Here is a 20727-nt window from a genome sequence, read left to right on the forward strand (position 1 = left end):
TCGCAAAAGGATCAAGTGCATTCAACTGAGAGTAATGGTCACTTAGGCTAAAAACTGAAAGCTACATTTCAAAGGGGGGAAAAATAATCCCTTAAATTAGACAACTTCAATGCCAAAACTGAAAGGTAACAATGAAGACCTGCTTCTTCTATACAGTTTATTTGTTGTGAATGTCCCAATACACAAATTCCTTTGCATTCGAACATTCTTGTATATTTTTACTGCAAAATATGACCAGAGTTCTTCAACAGAATGTTGCCGCGCATTTTGATGGCACCATTGTGTAGTATAGGAACACGGCATGGAAGACAATGATGCAGAAAGGAAGACACACATTTTTTAATACTCTTTTCCAGCTCTGTTGAAAAAAATTAAGCTCTACAGTTTTAACAAGACAAACTAATATATGATGCACACCTTATTAGTTACACACAAAGTGCCAGAATAATCACAAATTTGTAGTAAAGAAAGTCGGCAAGGTAGAAACATGGGTGAGTTGGAATTGATGCATATTTGAAAAAACAGCGCGAAAACGACGGAGAACACACAGAAAAAGAAGGACACAGGACGAGTGCTGTCCTGTGTCCAGCGTTCGTCCTGTGTTTTTTTTCTGCGTCTTCATCGTCGTTTTCGCGCCGATTTTTCAAGTAGGCAAAGAAAGCCGCTGTTGCTTCAAGAGGCATTGCCATATTCCATAATGCGATGCTTGTGTTGAAGCACACTGCCAAGGTTTTTTGCTGTTTTACTCAAATCCTGTGATACTCCTGTCACACGAGCACTTGAAAGTCTGAAGGAAAAATACTCCTACCAAAAAGGAATTTCGCTCGCAGACACACAGCCACAAGCAACCTCTTTCCCAGAAGCTGTCTTTTCTGGAAGCGTAGTTGCTCGTGAAAATCAAGTGCTAAAAAGTCTAGGACATGGCAAGGAGAAAAAAGAGAAAGCAAGTGATAGAGTACTCACCTGAGTCGCGCAGCATAGTCCGTCTCGATTGTCGAACGGTCCTTGATGAATTGACTAAAGTTCTCTAGAAACTGCAGGCCTTGATGAGTGTGCTGGGATATCTTGTCATATTGATCCTGAAACAAGAAAGAAGCAGAAGGAAAGATGTCACTCACGAGAAGCACATGGGCAACTGATGTTCACAGGACAGCAATTATTACAAGCAGATGTCATATGAAATATCAACAAGAAGGTACACAAAAACAAAAACTAATACGAGGCTCCAATCGCCAGCAACTAACCACGTAGTTTGTTGCTAAAGCCTGGATCTCTGATTCTGCGCAAATTATCACATACTGAGAAGCTCCAGAGATTAGACCTCTCCACTGTTATCTCTGCAACACACCTTGAAAGGGTGCATAACTAATCTTAAAATAATTTATGACCATTTGAGATACCCTTTGATATGCTGTCAAAATGTGCCGAATCGTGAGAGTCTAAAAAAAGAAAAAAAAAATAGTTTTGCTCTGTCTAATTGTTGAAGTTTATAAAACAGAAAGTTGTTGCTACAGAAAAAAGGAAATCAGCAGACTAACCAGAAAGGTTTCATCTTATAAGATAGGCACCCACTACAATGACACTTGTACAGCAGCATAACCACGTCTTGCATGCAGAATTATTATATTACTGAAAATTTTATCATACATGCTGCGAGTATAAAATTAAATGTTCTGGTAAGTGCTGCACAATTAATCCATGGAGGTAAGAAAGAAACTGGGAGGGAGAACTTCATCACTCCCACAGTGAGCCTTCGCAAGTTTGTGTGTACGTGTCGTTTCTCTTGTCGGTGTCAGTTTGCACTGGTACTTCCTCGTTCCATAATGAACCAACTCGTCCAAAAAGAAGTATTGATGACACTCCTTCCCTCATTCTTTTTTTCCCTCCATGAACTTATGCCTGCGTTGCGACTTTCCCAGTGTTTCAACTAATTGCGTCAAAATATTTACTGAAAACAACGCATTAGAGATGATATTTTGCCGGCAACTCTTAACCCTTTCAGACGCCACCTATGAAGAACTGTCTGCAAATGCGCCAAATCTATGTGACATTGTTTCAAGGCACTCGATGTTCTATTGCAACAAAAATAATGTCGTAACACGTTAATTTATGTGTGTTATAGTAATCATTCCTAATTGGTTGGTAATTAAATATATATTTATTCTGAAGCTATTCATGCCTTGTTTTTGCATAAACAGAATCAAATCTCAGGCTAGAAATATAGCGCGAATTCGTTTTTGGTTATGTCAATTTTGTGCAAAGAAAAATTATACTTTATACGTGGCTCGCGGGAAGCGGCACGTCGAACGACTCGTCGACCGTGGTAGTACCTTCAGAAAAGTAATCCTATGCAACAGCACACTGCAAAATGAAGTTAAGTGAGGACAAATTTATTATGCAGGAGGTTCAATTCATCCAAACCTCAATGTATCTGGCTGTTCCGTAGCCCCTAGTCGATACAAAGAGCAAATACAAGTGGTGTGCACAATTGTGTACATAGCGTCTCAAAGGGTTAATTTGCTATAGCAGAAGTCATGAATTGGGTGATGATCACCCGTAGGCCTTTAATTACATAAATTAACAAATTTCAGTATTGCCGCAGCGCTACTCTAGTTCTTAAGGACGGCTCTAGTGGGCTTGCTTGCACAAGAACCCAATGTCTGCTTGAACATTGCTGGGACCCCAAGCAGTACATGGAAGACTAGAGTCCCATCCTTTAAAAAAAAAAAGAAAAAGAAAAAAAAAACACAACTAATTCGAAACAGTCAAGAACGCCACATCTGTCAATTTTGAAATGTACAAAGTATAACCAGTTTAAAAGAAAACTCTGCTGAGTGCACAATATCACTTAGTTGCGGTTGGTGATGCATTCTTTTTTCCTTATATAGGCAAACCAGCGCTGCATTTTTTTTCTTGAGCGGGTACACGGAAAGACATCGCAAGGAAGGCGCTGCGCTCCAACTGCATGCTTCTTTCTTTTTTTGGGCGCCGACTCAACTATGTTCACTCAAACCTGCATTTTACAAGAATGAAAGACTGAGCACATGCGTATTCATGATAATATATTAAGGAGATTAGACTGCTTGTTATCGCCTATTGTATGACAGTCTGAATTCACTGACAAGCAGGGAGACTGAAGGGGTGCTGACGCACGCGTCGCCTCTGTGCTTGATAAAAAAAAATGTCTCCCAAAAGCTCGCCAGCTAATCTGTTCTTAGCGTCCATAGTTTAAGTGCAGCGACCATTCTGTCTTTGTCTCTCCCGTAAGCAAAAGGTAGCGCTAGTCTACTTTAATAAAGGAAAAAAAAAAGGCTGCATAATACTCGCTTTATGCCGCGTCAAACACAGATTTGGAAGTCGCGTTAGTTCGGTGGTTGCCTCTGCAAGAGGCAGCGAACTCGCTGCCGCGTGGTCATTGACTCATCGCTCTGATCGTAAAGTCACGGCGAAGGTGAGATAAGGGCAAGCAAAGTACTTTTGAGCCATTCATCTACTGCAAGCGCAACGCGAAAGGCGTGGCCCCCGAGCTCACCGATTCGATCACGGCCGCGGCGGCCGCATTCCCATGTGGGGCGGTATGTAAAAACGTTCGTGCACGTTAAAGGTGCGCGTTAAAGAACCCCACGTGGTCGAAATCAATTTGGAGCCCCTCACTACTGCGTGGCTCATAATCAGATCGTGGCACGTACGTAAAACCGCAGAATTAATACACCAGGCGTGGCGGCGATCCGTCGTCTTCGTAGTGAGATGAAATATCGTCTTCTCGCACCACTCCTCCAGCACAGTACAGCGGTGAACAGGTATAGGTCAAACGAACGCACCCCATTTCTCCGGGAAAAAAAAAAAAAAAACGCGATGCAGTCTGCGCGCAGACTTGCGAACATGGACATTGTGACTAAAATGGACTGCCTCGGTCTCCCCCCCCCCCCCCCCCCTTGTGAACAGCCGCGCGGTTGCCCAAGGGGACAGTTCAACGCCTGTTTTAGGCGACCGACGTCGCATTTCGACGGCGATTATGAAACGAGTTTCGTTTCGCATCCAGACCGCAATCGCTTCAGCTCCTGTCCTCTGCAGCGAGATTACTTTGGTGCTCCCTGAAGTTACGCCCCTCAAAGCGCGCGGAAGGCTTACCTGGGGAGGACAGTAAAAACGTCATTGTAGCAGCGAACAAGGTGCGCTTAAAGTAAAATAGTTTAGTGAATATAAGACAGAACAGTTTACTGCGCAGTGTCGCCGAGTTCCAGAAGTTTACTCAGCGAATTAATGTGCCAAAAGATATAAGAATTAGAGAAAGACGATCTCTAGTCCACTATTTACGAGTCGCTTAAACACTTCCTAACTACAACAGCAACGCTCTCGCCTCTTCTAAGCCCAATGCAAACCTGGCAATCTTTGCCAAACAAGGTGAAAACAGTGCACACTTTACGATGACGGACAGAAGGAACACAGGGCACAGTTCCTTCTGTCCGTCATCGTAAAGTGTACGCTGTTTTTGCCTTGTTATGATCAACTAACTATAGCACGAGATGTGTTATTCCTTTGCCAAACATCTTCAGTAAAGTAGCATGAGAGAGTTGGCGCTCAAATCGTTATAGTTTAAGAATGCGTTCGCCACAAACAAGGTGTCGAAACGCCGGGAGGCTCAGTAAGCGCCACAAAAAAATAAAAAGGAAAACAAGCCTCATACACACGTTAACTCGCTTAAGTGCACAAGGGGGAAAAAAAGGTGCACAAAGCGAATGACACCGCAAAAACTTCATTCAAATGCAAATCAGGTTGGCAGGCGTCAAATATATGCCAAGCACGATGTATCAGGGACGATTCCACCGCCTTAGACACACGAGCGGCATGAAACGCATACATTAAACATAATAATGTATTAACACCCTTTTTCCTTTAACGCTTTAAAAGCGGGTCAGACAAGGTACTTGCCAAACGAAATCAAAGAAACCTGCACAGCATAAATAATGAAAGGGCGTTGCCCTTCAAAGCAATGCATGGATACCCCACGCGGGGGTACTCAACCAAAACGAGCACATTTAACAGGCAGTATACACGGGCGCGAATTTGAACCGGAAGCTGCACACACAGGTGGACGTTGGAAGGCATAGTTGCACGTTGTCGTGTGCGAAGAAAGCAGGAAGAGAATGTAGAGTGTACACGTACGTACGTTGGCTGCATAGCAAAGTTGGCAGCCAGCGAAAGCAACGCCCCATTCAAACGCCGTGATGAGGAAATTAAAACCAGCCTGTCAGCATGCCGATAATTAACGAGACATCAAGACGGCACTTGTGTTCACCTGTAACCGCACGGCAGCTGCTTAACATTACACGCAAACGTATATGCGCCAACTGAGCCTGAAGCCAGAATACCAGAATCTTATGATTATTGAATCACTACTGAAGGGCTCTGGCTATACCATATAAATTGCGCGAAACGCTGCAGCGGCGAGGCTCACAAGACGGCAGGTCAATGCACAACCATTTCCAGCAACAGATATGAACCATTGAACGTAGATGCCGGACAGGTTGATGTGGTTTTTTTTTTTTCGCGATGCAATAAGGCTCGTTCCAGTAATGTGGTATTACCCTCTCGATCGCAGACTATATTCCATTCGACCAAACTACGCCATTTTCGCATCAATGAACTGACCTCCTGCGCTGTAACTTGTGTTTGGAGGGCAGCCGCGCTCGTGTACGCGCATATATATATATATATATATATATATATTTGTCAAAGTCTGGTCCACCAGACGAAACGTTAGTGAAAATATACAGTGCCAAACCAACGAAAGTCGTAGTTTCTTCATTCGTTATATATATATATATATATATATATATATATATATATATATATATATATATATATATATATATACGCGCGTGTTGTATGTATGTGTGAGTGTGTCACTCTTGTGTTGCTTCTTGGTCATTAAACCCGATCGACCGCTAAACTAATCAACCAATCGATCATGCCGAACGGCCTCACACAAAACGGACGGTGCGCTTCTCGTGCGCATGGGGCAGTGCGCGCTAAAGTCCCTAGATTAGGGAAAAATCTAGGGACTTTAGTGCGCGCATACTGGTCTCTTCCAAACTTCCTCCACACAGATGCAAGGTGAATAATACATGACTGACCCGCCAAAGAACCGGCAGCTACATGCAGCAGTCCAAACACAAGTACTAATCGTGTTCGACTGCTGTGAGTGGTTAACTCATACAAAAAAAAAAGTATAAATAGTCATATACTGGATGTTTCCAATACTAAGGGACTGTACTCAAGGCGCAATACCACATATAGGCCTTGTCACAAGGGCAATCGGCCTGTGGCATTTCGTCGAGCACCGGCACCTAATTCTAACACTCATGGCGAGAGCAGGTGTTTCAGAAGCGCAGGCCCTCCCCGTCCGCTCATTTTTTTAAGCCTCCTTGTTGAACCACAGTAGCCAAAACGAAAGCTTCTGCCTGCGTTAGGCCATTCGCAGCAGCTGAACGAGATTAGTCTAACGAGCGAGCCACGGACAGCGTGAACGCCTGCTTCTGATTAGAGATAACCTCTTGCTGGGCTACAGCGCATGCAGAGGGATGAAACATGCGTGCTTAATATTAGACGCTAGCAGCCTCCCTGGCGGTGAGGCTGCTGGCATCGTGCAGCGGTTTCCATATTGTTGGAAATTTTCCTACATTTGTTTTTACCCGCTCGACGCGCAGCACTTCAGTTCAGCTGCTACTTGAGCCGCCGTATTGTGATACCAAGCACTTTACAACCACCCCGCAGCCACTACAAGATACATATTACCAAATACACTAGTAGTGTAAACACGCAACACAATAACACAATTACAGGGCTGTATTTGTTCAAAAAAAAAAAAAAACGGGTCGCAGGCAAATGCACCGCAGAAATGATCCTGCGTGAGTGGCGCGATCTCGCGGCGCTTACTGGCGCCCGCGACAGGTTTTTATCTCGGCGAAATGCTTTTTGGGGTTGCATAATTCACTCAGATGATATGATTGAACACAATGAGAAGTATTTAAGTTTCGTTAATATAACTAATTGTCATCAACAAAGTTTATCGCACTCTCAAGAGACTATATTTAAAGAGGCCCTGCAGGACTTTTCCCAGTAATCGTCGAATGGCTTCATTAAAAGAGCTTACTGCCTCACGAATCGACTGCCGCAATAATTTTTAGAATCCGTCAAGCACGAGCCGAGTTACAGGGATTTGTCGCACGCTTGAAGCGCTTTCTGTTTCCTTTCGTACCAGCGAGCATGCTGAAAGCTACGCAGGGAGGGGGATGACAAGGGGGCAAGAAGATACATGCTTTCGTCAGCGCGCGTCATGACTTTGAGCACTTTCTTTTCTTTCTTTTTTTCTTCGAACGCGCGGTTTACTTTCAGTGTGACAGCGAGCGCGGGCACGTGGCGGCATCCCGCGGCGGCCACGGTAACTATGTAGCTCACGATGCTCGAATTAGCCAATGGCCGTGGACTTTGGGTTTATAGCGCGGCCATTTGGGTTTATGGCATCATTTGTCGAGAGAAGAGGGAACGATTTCTAGCTGAGCGAGAATTAATTGTAAATTCCAGGCCGCTTGCTGCGCTATAATGTTCGGCTCGCATGTTCTCAGGAGCCTCGACTGCCGATCGGCAGTTTTTTCTGATCATGCTGAAAAAGTGTTGCAGGGTCACTTTAAGTGACGCCAACTCGTACAGAAAAAAAAAAGCTCGAGCATTTATTGTGACGCTTTAGCTCACAATTAACCGCACCTTCGTTTTTCATGGTCCACGCGGCACTTGGGTATTATTTTTTTATTTCTTGAATAGGTTCGAATTATTCCGTTCTTTGAGAACGGAAAACACCCTATAGGCAATTCGCGCTTCTCAAAAAGTTCCCAGGCTTACATTATAATAGTTCGGAATGTTCTTTTCACACAACTTTGATCGTTTACCCTGTGTTGTATTCGCGAACGTTCTCTCGAATACTATAGAGGAGGAAAGACGCGGCCGCGCTTGCCGCGTGCGAATGTTAACAGATAAGTTTATTTGGAAACTAAGTGGCGTCGACTTCAATATGGCATGTCAGTTAATGTGTCTTCTTCGCGCTAGATAACATCCGCAAGTTTGTAGCCATGGTACAGTGTTCGGAACGCACGCAGCACTGTCGCGCGGAAAATGTTACCCGCTGAGTCGAAATCGAATACATATATGCGACCACAGTTCGCCCGAAGGGAAATTCCTTTTGGCGTACGTGTCGCAGAGACGTGCGCACCTCTGCGTTGTTATTTATTTTTCTGCGCGCTGCGGTCTAACCCGTTATCTGGATCAGAGAGCGTGGGCGCTCAGGGCGAAGGCAATCTATGGACACCGACGACCGCGAGCATTGGCATGCCCCGTCTCAGCGCGCCAATTTTTTCTTCCACACAAACACCCACGGGCCGGCAAAGAGTGGGCACCACACCCCGAAGCAGCGCCTGCAAAAAAGCGAGCCCGTCCAGCAGAGAATCGGAGCGGCTGGTTGGCTGGGCCCGGACGGACAGGCGCCACCACGTCAATATAGCTCCGCGGGTGGGCCTCACGACAGCAGCTGCAAGGGGCCTGGCCTCGCGATGCAACGCGCGCCATTTCCAAACATTGATTTTTTTAGTTCTTTTTGTCCCCATAGCGAAGGCACACGCCCCCATAGCAGTAATGAAACAAAAGATAATCGATGACGAGGGGGGCAACCTGAGGTCGATACCAAGCACGCCGTGCACGCGGAAATTAGGGAACGCAACGGCTCAGCTATGTGGATACAGCATCCTTGTATATGCGATGCATAACTGCCTTTTTTTTTTTTTTTGCGTGAAGCCTCAGTCAGTCATTTCCGTCCAAAGACCTGGACCAGCGAAGACACGAAGCAAAGGCGTGCCGCGCCCGCCGCGTGTTCCTTTCTTTACACTGCAACTCCTGTTCATATGTCATACTGGTTGAACATCACTATTGTTCTCTAACGGGCACGTTACGGTTTACAACTGTCGCGAAGGGCGCGCGCACGACACTAAAACGCGAGGGAAAAGAGAGAGAGAGAGATCGCATACACAAAGCGGGGGCGGCAGGTGAGGCCAGATCGCCTGCCATCCCGCTTAATGCATTTGCGACATACTTATTTTGCAAGCTGCAAAATATATACGTACAGCAAAACTTGAGAAGCGCCAACTTTTCATTCCTCAATCGTTGTCCCATGTTCTACTGCGCAATCATCCAGATCACACTCAGTAATAAGTTGCAGAGGAGTAGCAAGGGCGTGGCACACCGGGTATGTGCCATCCCCCACCCTCCCCGGAAACTTCTGTCCAATATATGGGATACTAGCACGAAACGACGCGAATGCAAACGAACGATCACACGAACGTACCCTTGTTGAGGTTCTGGACCTCCTTCCGAGATTTCCACTAAAAAATGCCAACACCTGAGGATATACGGTCGGATGGATTATACGAGCATCCACTTTGAAATGGTACAGCGACTGAGCTAGCTAAATTCATTTACCTTTCTGCTGCGTCTGTCCTGGGCCACTGCTCCGTAGAAACTTACAGAGTGCTCAATTACACACACAAAAAAAAAGTCAATTTACTTCCGTGCTTTCCCTACCTAAGCACACGCATAATACCGCACGCCACCAACACGCCAAGCAATGCCTCGTACACCACAACATATATCATCTTTAAACAAGAGTTAATAGGAGAGAGAAAAGTATAACTGGCCACTGTTACGAAGTGGGTGCTGGCCTTCGGGTGCGCAGCTCGAGATACGGGGTCGTGGTATCCCACCGCTGCCACCACTGTTACGAATGGGGTTTTCGCGTCGAGGAAAACCGGGAGGCTGGCGAGCCGATGTAGCCGAAGATCGGACTTATCGCTGTGGGCAGATCAAAGAGGCAAAACGTTTACAAAACTTAACAACGTTTATAGCAGAAATAGCAGGTAATAGCGGGTTATAGCAGGTTATAGCAGGACAGAGCCTGCCAGCACGACCAAGTCGGCTGGGGCGTCTCTCTAACAACAGACCAGCCCGGTCTTAAATAAGGCATCCGTCCATTGTTTGATCTGGGACAAACCGGTACGAACAGCACGACGGTTTGGAACCCACCCCACCGATGGTGGACAACTGGTAGGGCAGCTCGCAGGATTGGCCTTTTCCTTGGTTGCAGGCGTTGACAGGGAGGCTGTTTGGTCCCAGGTGTGGAGCAGCCTTTCCATCGTCCTCAGGAATGCCGCCCTCCGTAGCTGGGTAGCTCCGAAGGACGCCAATCGAAGTGGCCGGCTGAAAACGACTGGATTTCAGACAATGCATGCAGGGCTAAGTCCCTGCCTCCAGGTGGCAGGTGCGGGCCCCTTAGCTTGGTCGCAGGGTAGACGCTGACCGCGATGCCGGGGACTTCCAACGAAGTGCACGTGTTTATTTGTTTCCCCGTTCGGTCAGGTGCTCTGGCACAACAGCACCCCCGCCACAAGACAATGCATCCAGAATTCGAGCTGTCAAACGCAGCTCGGATGATGCGATGCTGGTTGACCGTTGTCAACTGTGGTCGTACAGCTCTTTCCTCAAGGAGTGACCTCCATGGCTCAGCAGCGGTTCACTGGAACTGCCAAGAAGCAACACAAAGCCAAACCACTCTGGCCAAAGCAAGCGCCCTCCAAATGCTGATCAAATCGCCAGACCAGCATAAAAGAACAAAACATTTCCTAGAGACTACGCTAAGCTAAAATTAAAACATCACGAGCAACGTATCTCAGGAAGAATACCAAAGTGAGGACGTGCCTCTATAGCTAAGTGTCAGTACGTGACACTGCTAAAACCAATCAGAATGTCTTCGCGAGCGATTCTCAATGGTGACATCGGCAGATTGGGGACGATCGAAGCAGCTGGGGAAGACTCAATATTGCCCCAAAACTACAAACACTTCACTAAGTGCTCCCTAAATCATGCGCCTTGGCACCACTCGCAAGTGTTCTGAATGCTTATCAACAAAACATCTCAAGATAAACAACATTAGCCTTTCGCTAAAACGCTTTCCCTCATTGCACTTGGCAAATGAGTATTACATAAAGAAAACAAAGCGCTTCAAACTAAATACGAAAGAAAACTGAAAATCAAACTCACGCGTTTAACACAAAAGGAAATAAACTGAAAATTACACTGACGCGCATCCTAACACGTACTGCAAGATACGTAAGAAGGCATGTTAAACAGAGGCTTTTCACATTCAGCCTTCATCTCTGTAAACACAACGAACAGCACTTCTCACACGTCCCAACGGTCGCGCTTCTAAATACCAAAACAACGGTATCTTAAACGGAGGCTCCCAACGTTCAGCCTACATCGTCGTTAAAACAATCCACAGCTCTCTACACGAGCGCTAACGGTTATGTTTCTAGCTAAAAAAAGACAAACAAAGTATCTAAAACGGAGGCTTTTAACTCAGCCTACATCTCCTTTAAAACCATTCACAGCTTTTTACACTAGTGCTGACGGTCTGGCTCTAAATATTAAAAAAAGAAACAAATAACCAAACAAACATCTCAATATCTGCTTCTACGATGAGGAGGAAATTAAAATTTACAAAAACATTGACGCATTCCTTACTCATCAGCAGACGACCACATGTAAGCACATAAATTAATTACCAAAAATTGGATACAAGAGAAAGCCTTGGTATCCGTCATTGTACTGTGCTTATCTCCCTACGGCACCCCTTCAGACGAGCTCTGGGGAGACGCGCATTCCACCCTTTTCGAGGGGTCCGATCTACACAAAGGGACAGGGAACAAACCTGTTCGACACACTTAGTCGCGGCTACCTTTGTACCGTGGTCGCCGAACTCAGACAAACCGGCATACCAGCGGTTTTGTCTGTCCATTGTACCCATCCGGTCTAAGCCGTTACCCTTTTGCCACTGTGAGCAGCTTTTGTCGCTATTCCGGTGTACGCGACACCTCGCTGCGCTCCTGCCCCGACTGGGCCGTAAAGACGTTGAGACCAGGTGAAGACTTCGACGTCTGAATTTCCCTGAAATTCTTTTCTTCGCGACGCGCTTCACGCCTAATCTCAGTTTCCGCAGGAGTCTCCACTTGAGACTTTTTCCAGCAGGCATTCTTGGAATCTCCTGCCTGACCTTTCTCTTGCTGGGCCTCTTCGTGATCTGAGGCCTTGCCTTTAGCTTGGCGTCTCGAGAGATGACGTCATCGCGCTTGGCCACTTTGGTGTGCCTGACGCCAACTCTAGATCTCCGCAGCTGTCTCAACTTGCATCTTTTCTTAGCGGGCCTTTTCGATTTCTTAGGCCCAACCTGGAGCTTGGCGTCCCGAGAGATGACGTCATCGCGCCTAGGCACTTTAGTGCGCTTAACGCCACTCGTCGCTCTCGCGTTCTCCTTCACGCGTTTTCGCCGACGCCTTTTCTTTTCGGTATTGCTCGGAATGCTCGCAGCATCGGCACTCGTACTCGCAAGTACGCCGCATTTAATTTGCTTTGCCAAAGCACGAGACGGCTCAACTAACTGATTCTCGGGGCCGCGGCTAGGTGTCTGTGCGTCTGACCTAACGTTAGTCCTGACACGCTCTAAGTCAGCCAGCTCGCCCTGAGCTGTCTCTATTCGTGGCGGTGTACCACTGTCGCGGGTACAACCCTTTTCTTGGCCTTCGAAGTCGGCCTTTTCATCACTATGACGCACTTCGGCGTCCTGCGCCTCGCGATCGGCTTCGGCCTCTAGCGCTTCGCGATCGGCTTTGGCCTCTAGCGCTTCGCGATCGGCTTTGGCCTCTAGCGCTTCGCGACCGGCTTTGGCCTCTAGCGCCTCGCGACCGGCTTTGGCCTCTAGCGCCTCGCGATCGGCTTCGGCCTCTAGCGCTTCGCGATCGGCTTCGGCCTCTAGCGCTTCGCGATCGCCTTCGGCCTCTAGCGCTTCGCGATCGGCTTCGGCCTCTAGCGCTTCGCGATCGGCTTCGGCCTCTAGCGCTTCGCGATCGGCTTTGGCCTCCAGCGCTTCGCGATCGGCTTTGGCCTCTAGCGCTTCGCGATCGGCTTTGGCCTCTAGCGCTTCGCGACGCTTCACGACCTCTTGGTCTCTGCGGCGCGCCTCGTCTTCCTGTGCTTTGAGACGGGCCTCAATTTCTAGCGCTTTGCCACGCGCTTCAGCGCTGTACCTATAGTCACGACATTCGCAGTCAGCCGGACTTGAAGCAGCAAAGTGGCTGAACAAAACATATTTAGCTTTATCAAAGTCATGCGCTTCCTTAGCTGATAAGCGCTCCAAAACAGCTGCGACCTGGCACGGGAGCAACGAGAGAAGCCTCTTCACCAAAAGGTCTTGGCTAATACCAACATCTTCGCAGACCTGTTCAAACCTATCAAGAAAAGACACAATGTTCTCGCCTGTCTCGAAGATCCTGAGTTGGCATTGTGCTCGCTGCCATTTCAGCGCCTGAATCTTACGATCAATCTCTTTCATTTTAAGAGCATGTTCTCGCTGCCTCTCTTCGCGCCTTTCGCGCTCTTCCGCCTCTCGCTTTTTGCGCTGCTTTTTCTCACAAATTTCCTCCCAGGTCTCGTCAGCTTCCCCGACGGTCACGTTCTCCGCCCGCATCACCGCGAGAATCGCTTGCTTTGTTTTTGCGGACCCGGCGGAAATGCCCAAGTCGTCACAAATTTCAAGGAGGTCCTGCACTAGGTACTTCTCCATCGCGATCTCGTCCCTCGTGATGCCTTTCTACAACATTTACTCTTACTTTAAAACTAATCCCATGGTTTAAAGTGAGTAAAATAAATCAAACAAAACACAAAATTCTCTCCTAGCATCTGCCTTTGCTAGAGAAGTCTGGCGAAATGACCAGTAAACGTTGGGCACTCACCCAACCAAAGTAGCTCACTCCGGTCGAACTCGTGGCTGCCGTCGAGCGGTGTCGTGAGCGTCCTCGCTCCTCGGGCCTGCAGGGATCCGATCCGGCTCTCCAAACGTAGGGATCAGGATATCACCGTGCAGCCAAACGATGAGGTAGCGTATCCCAGCGTGTCCAACGATGAGATGAGGGTAGCGTATCCCAGCGAAGCCAAACGTTGAGATGAGGGTAGCGTATCCCAGCGCTGCCAACCACTGTTACGAATTGGGGGTTGTCGCGACGATGAAAGCCGGGAGGCTGGCGAGCCGATGATGCCGGAGATGTCGGACTATCGCTGTGGGCAGATTAAAGAGGCAAAACGTTTAGAAAACGGTAACAACGTTTATAGCAGGTATAGCAGGTAATAGCGGGTTATAGCAGGTTATAGCAGGACAGAGCCTGCCAGCACGACCAAGTCGGCTGGGGCGTCTCTCTAACAACAGACCAGCCCGGTCTTAAATAAGGCATCCGTCCATTGTTTGATCTGGGACAAACCGGTACGAACAGCACGACGGTTTGGAACCCACCCCACCGATGGTGGACAACTGGTAGGGCAGCTCGCAGGGTTGGCCTTTTCCTTGGTTGCAGGTGTTGACAGGGAGGCTGTTTGGTCCCAGGTGTGGAGCAGCCTTTCCATCGTCCTCAGGAATGCCGCTCTCCGTAGCTGGGTAGCTTCGAAGGACGTCAATCGAAGTGGCTGGCTGAAACGACTGGATTTCAGACAATGCATGCAGGGCTAAGTCCCTGCCTCCAGGTGGCAGGTGCGGGCCCCTTAGCTTGGTCGCAGGGTAGACGCTGACCGCGATGCCGGGGACTTCCAACGAAGTGCACGTGTTTATTTGTTTCCCCGTTCGGTCAGGTGCTCTGGCACAACACCACAGACACAGAAGAGAGATAGCCCACTTTAGCCCTAACACGCCAAGTAGACATGCACGCCACGGGGGTTGACAGACAACGGGTAGCGCGCAAACTGACCCGCCAAGGCAGCCAGTCGGTCGGCGGGTCAGAAAAAAGACGGGCCCTAATCGCTGCGCGCACGCTGACGTCGCTTGCATTCTACCCTGCGTCGGAAAAAAAAAAAAGGACGACGCAGCTCAAAAGCGCTTCTATCCTTTTCCGCGAGCAAGACAAACAATCCGGAGTGGTGCGGTGAAGCCTAACCTCGCCATGCCCTCTCGCCTTCGCCGCGGACAGTATGTTCTCAAGAACATACATCCTCGCTGGCTGTTATACGCGCTGGAAGCACAATGGGCGTGCAGCACGCTTTAAATTTTGCGCAAGAACAACCCAACTAAAGAAGCTGACAGGCAGAAGGCGAGACACGGGGATGGTAAAAAAATAAATAGAGGACCGAGCACACGGGACTCCCAAGCAGCTCGGACGAGAAACGTCCCGCGTCGTACACGGCACGCAGGTGGTGCGCACGCGAACAATGGGGGGCGACGGTCAACGCCGACAAAGGGAGCAGCGGCGTTTTGGCAAGGCTTTTGTTGTCGGCAGCAATCCAAGGAACCAGCTCCTTATCCGGGCACCAATCTCTCCTTCCGGAAGACTGGCCTCCAAGGAGGTGCCAACGTGTGCGTACGTCACTTTACCGCTACATGGCATGCATATGTAACTCCAAACACATAGTCAAGAAGTCCTTCTACGGAAGACCAGCATTCGCTGCTCTTTCCCGAGTAGTCGCGTTATTGTCACAGGTGGTCAACGCACCTGGAATGCGTTTTCTGCCCACCGCAGCAGCTCGCGTCGCAAGATCTCCCGCACATAGAAAAGCCCGACTGTCACCTGAACCACGACGGACACACATAAACAGAAATACGAGGTTCGCCATGCTAATCCCAATGTACCTATAACTTTACAAACAAACGTCGATATATGTGTTCGGTGATGCAGCGACATCTGTACAAACAAATGCGCCAGTTTCGATACCGATGCCGACGCAACAAGCACAAGTGCGTCTGCGAGAACGGCGCAGTCACAATCACAGCCGCAGGAAGTTTAGCCTCCTGGATGCGCAAGTGAGGTTATCTCCAAGCGTACATCGCCTCACGCGGGAATGCGCAGGGCTATTTCGTGAGAAGCACTGGCCCAAGACGGTGACGTCCTTGAGGACTAGATCCGGTTACGGCTCCAGGACCCATTCAACTCAATGTGGAACTTGGCAAGTGAGACCTCCTTAGTGAACTGTTCCTTAAACAGTCTCCGAGCCACTTATATTCTGATCCGTAGAAGCGTTACGGCTGCCGAGATCGACCTGCACGTAAAAGCTGCAGGTATTCATTCAGGTGGTTATCTGCATCCACTGCCATTTGTGCGTGTGTATAACAAAAGAAAAGGTCCACTATCAATCGCTCGCAGTTCCTTGCTCCGCGTCACTAGCGATGTCTCGAAATGCAAGATATAATTCAACGACCACCGGTTTTATCTGCGCCGGTCTGAGTGCAGCGATTACAGTAATGTTCGTTGCCGCTTTAGGCGCCGAAAGACAGCGTTTTACTCACTACTTTTTAGGTTGCGAGGTACGGTAGCCGCAGAAAAGACTAGCACAAGCGACTACTGACTGGAGCGGTCACTTGTGCTAATCTTCTTCTGCGGGGACTAACATGCAAGCGTTATGCTAACCACTGACGAAGAAAACGGCAGAGGTCGGTGCACCACGCCCTCTTGTAGTATAGCACTAATAAGTGGTTGTTTATTTGGGGAAACATACAGAGAATAGGAAATATGGGAAAGGAAAATATTTAATGACGAACGCACTGTAACTGTCTAGCGTGAGCAGTTGACACTTGAACGGCACTCGCCAGAGGAAGAAGGAGGAGGAGAGTAAATGATAGAAAGAGAATACAGGGGGACTATTTGCGCCTACGTAAACTGCCCATGGAAGCCAGAGTCGCCGTGCTCGCGGGTGTGTGTGTGTGTGTGTGTGTGTGTAATGAAGGGCACGCCCGCACACATCGACAGTTTCGCGTTTAGGAAACAAGAAGTCAACACAGACGAACGGTCACGTTTCCCCCTCCCACCTGCAATATGCAGCGCGCAGGCTACGGCGCAGCGAATTACCTCTGGCGAAGGAATGCGGACGAACCTGCCATCGGGAGGGGAACTGCTGCCAAGCGGCCCTTTGCAAGCCGGGGGGCACTTCGCAACAGCAAAATCCCGAGGCGCGCAATGACGCGACACAAGGTCCGCGGTTGGAAGAATGCCCACATGTTGCTCAGCGAATGCAAACTCTCGACAATCAACGAGGTGAGGGAGAAACATGGCGCACTGCACGGACGAAAAATACCTACGTTTCTCCAGAGCTCGACGAGATAATGAACTCCAGTTCCTCCGCCGCCCATAAGCGCGGCGGCACCGGCCGATGAGACGGTGCGAAACAGGTCGGCACGAGATGCCGACAAGCCGGCTGAGGAAGACGTCTTCGCCAGGCCCACCATGGCGGAACACCGCCGGCGTCGTCCGGTGTCTTGGACGGACGTGGGTAACTTAGGTGAGGCGGCGACGACAGCCTCCACGCTCCGCCGCAGACGTCCGACAGGAAGAATGCTTGAAACTCCGACACGCGTCGCCACGAAGCGTTCGTTCGCGGCAACCCGACCGAAAAGCGCAAGAAGCACAGACCGCGATGCACTACGTCTCAGTCGATGTGGAGAGTCATGAAAAGGCCGTCACCCTATCCATTTTTTTTGAACGAGGACACACAGCTTATCGGTGCCCGGCACAAACTCCTGGCATTGTCACAAACTCCACTGTATTGTCACACGACAAAGGGTAGCAGCTGAGAGTGGCGATAGCAGATCAAATGTCGCGCAGTAGTTCCGCCAATGCACACGCGGACGCGACGATAAGTAAAGAATACACCGCCGCCGGGATCAGTCGAAAGACGTCGGATAAGAAGAGTGACAGCAGCGCCGCGGTAGCTGCGGCGCGTCGCCCGAGCGTGTCACGGTGGTCGGAATAGAGGGACGGCCAGCTTATCGGGCGCGCCCCTCACTGAGTCCTGTGAGCAACACGTCAATCGAGCAACGCCGGAGGCGGTCCGCGATGAAGAACCCTCATGGCAGGAGGCGATGCGTCGTATTGGGGCCACGTTGCATCACACGGTCAGCGCGCAAGCGTTCCACGAGTCACGGCGGACGATCGGCCGACGGGAGGTATTCACTCGTTCGGCGGCGAAGCCTCGCGGAGAGCCAGCCGAGCTTCCTTCGCGATGTGCTGCGTGGACGAGGGCCGGTCCGCCTCGGCGGAACGCTGCTACGTAGCCGGCTGCTAGCGGCGAGGCGACGGCGAAAGAAGCGGCGGCCAACAGCGTCTCCTTGGCCGGTCGGGCAGCCAGGCGGCGGCAGAAGCAATGCGCCCACTTTCCCCGCCCTTGCCCAAGCGGCGTGGATGAAAAGCCCGGCTACAGAAACGACTACCCCCCTTCCTCCATCCCGGCGGGAATGCAAGCCAACAGAATAAAAAAAGAAGGCCGGTCACTTCTACGGTGGCCAACCTCTCCTCTCTTGCGCACATCGAAGCACTGCGTCTCTCTCTCTCTCTCTCGCTCCGTGTGATGGGAAACCAGAGCCTGGAACGTAGGAAGAGGAGGAAACGACCCTCGCCAGCAACCCCCGACTATGAATCCACTTTATAGTGACATGCCCCAATGCACGCAGTCAACAACGCCGGCACAAAGCGCAATGACGCCTTCGCGCAGCCTCCTCCGTCGCAGTCGGACGCCGTCACGAGAGCCTATCTTACTGAGAGCTGTTTACGCCGAATGCGGAGTTCATAATACTCCCACGCACCTCCGAGGACTGTAGGTTTTCTTTTTCGCTTCTGTTGCATTTTACTTCTAAATAAGCTGCGACCGCTCGCGTGGACCATGCAGCGCGCGTCACATAAAGTGAAGCGAGGAGACGGGGATCGTTGACCCAGCCATATTTCGGCATCGTGCCCCTGACAGCTGTGTTGAGCTGCATAGGCGGTGTACAATCGAGCGTCGCGATGTCGCTACAGCCCTCCCGAGTATCATCTCCCCCTCACAGGTACCCTTGAACGCAAGCAACGCCACCTTGGTTAGAGATGACGCAACCTTCGTGCTCGAATCCTTCGGCATACGCAAGTAGGCCCGCAGTCACGCGCCTGTCGCGGCAGCGACTCTGACGAGCTCGTTTACAGTCACGCTTTGGGAGACATCGCTGCTAGGGCGTCTCGTTCGACCAGCCCCATCTCCGGGGCGTCTCCCGGACCGCTTCCGCAATACAAGCGACACTTGCCTCGCAGGGCACAGGACGACGCTCACAGCTTTGTCAATTCGTGCAGCCTGTATTTGGTCGTACGATGCGGACGTAGTCGTGATCGCGAGCCCTAAAGAGCAAAGTAAGCCACGAAGCGTAGCCTGAGCTCGGTAAGGGTTTCCCAGGTCAGGCATTTTTTCCGGTCGCCGTCTATGTCGGCAACGGCAGACCCGAGGCGTCAGTGTAAGTAAGATTGACTGTACGCTGCCGATGGCAATGATACAATCTGCCGAAGGGTGCAAAGAACTAGCCATAAATTAAGCACACACAAACAAAGCGAATGAGAGATCGGTAGGCACTTGCAAATCACGTAACCGGCAATTCCGCTATACGCTTGCCAGCTACGGGAACCTATGTATATGAAGAAAAAGGAAGGTGCAGAAATAAGAGGCGAGAAGTGTGGAAGACGATATCGCATCAGCCGACCAAACGCTTCAGCACCTCGAGTCCGCTGCAAGGCTTCCGGCTGTCCTCGGAGCTGCCCTAATAGCCACGGCACAGCGTGACCTCCTCCAGCTCATCACACACGCCCGTTCGCAGAAGGCCCGCTGATTGCAGCAGGGCCAGTCCGAGAAGCACCCAGAGCGCTCCATCGTTCGTTCGGCCACGCGTCCTGCTCCTCTCGTCCTCATTAATTCCGTCCCGGCTATGACTCGTTCCCCTCTTGGTTTCTTGTTTCTCGTTCCGGCGTCCGAGCCGCTCACGCAACGTAGTAGGCGGCTCTAGAAGGGGGCTCTCTCCTCCTTCCTCAAGCCACGGAGAGGTCGGTACCGGCCATTGATCGTTGGCACGGCCAGCAAGAAGTGGCCGGTCGCGCAGGCAAAGGGATGCCGCGCGGATCGCCCAAGGCCAAGCGTCCCGGTCCGACCACGTTGCAGGCTTGTCCATGTCCCTCTCGCAAAGCAGTTATGTGCAGCAGGTACCGAAGGCGGGAGACTGCACGTGACGTAACTCTGTCGCCTAAGACACTCCTATAAAACACCCGTGTTGATCATTATCATGCTGATTAGATCCCACATTACTCGTGCCTCTGCGATTGAGAATACCACAAGCGACCCAGAAGACCGGAGTGCACCACGACATCTTCGTGCACAGAGCACGGCTTCATTCGTGTGCTGCACGCCAGTTCTGGGACACTCAACACAGCGGCCCGCGGGCTGTGCTGATGAGGAGCACCTCCCCGGGCAGTGTGCAAAGCGCGGAGGCCCATCGGGGGTCGCCAGGATGAGGCGACCCATCACCAAGAAGCACTGACTGCCCAGAACATAAGCAAAGAAACTTCGGGCTCGTTGCGTTGCTCAACAGACATCATTTTGGCCAAAGAAAGCCGTTAGCGTAACAACCGTGCACGCGTTACGAAGCAAAAGCACCGCTGAATTCTCCGTGCATGCTACGACAGTACTATGGCGCACGAGAGATAAGACAGCTCGCTAGCGGGCACGCGCTTGAATAGGTATGGAGCGCACGTACCGCAGCGTAGCGATGCCACAGGTAACAAAAAAAGTTTCCCCGTAGACATCACACAG

The 20727-nt window shown here is 50.1% G+C and overlaps 2 protein-coding genes across 5 annotated transcripts in view; one reads left to right on the plus strand and one right to left on the minus strand.

Moving 5' to 3' along the window:
• LOC119379546 (formin-binding protein 1) overlaps positions 1–20727 on the minus strand; it is a 214201-nt gene that overhangs the window by 37480 nt on the left and 155994 nt on the right. For 3 of the 4 annotated variants that reach the window (XM_049412015.1, XM_049412013.1, XM_049412012.1), the window contains exon 2: positions 964–1079. In XM_049412015.1, the coding sequence (XP_049267972.1) occupies positions 964–1079 (116 nt within the window). Of the gene's footprint in view, positions 1–963; positions 1080–17209; positions 17535–20727 lie in introns of those variants that run through there. The other variant, XM_049412014.1, reaches the window with a different exon arrangement.
• The window catches only part of LOC119379553 (E3 ubiquitin-protein ligase Topors), a 371896-nt gene continuing 355769 nt past the window's right edge, over positions 4601–20727 (plus strand). Inside the window, exon 1 of the mRNA XM_037648855.2 lies at positions 4601–4605. Within this exon, the coding sequence (XP_037504783.2) occupies positions 4603–4605 (3 nt within the window). The 5' untranslated portion in view covers positions 4601–4602. The remainder of the gene's footprint in view (positions 4606–20727) is intronic.

This window comes from Rhipicephalus sanguineus, chromosome 1 (assembly GCF_013339695.2).
Source record: "Rhipicephalus sanguineus isolate Rsan-2018 chromosome 1, BIME_Rsan_1.4, whole genome shotgun sequence".
Lineage (NCBI taxonomy): Eukaryota > Metazoa > Arthropoda > Arachnida > Ixodida > Ixodidae > Rhipicephalus > Rhipicephalus sanguineus.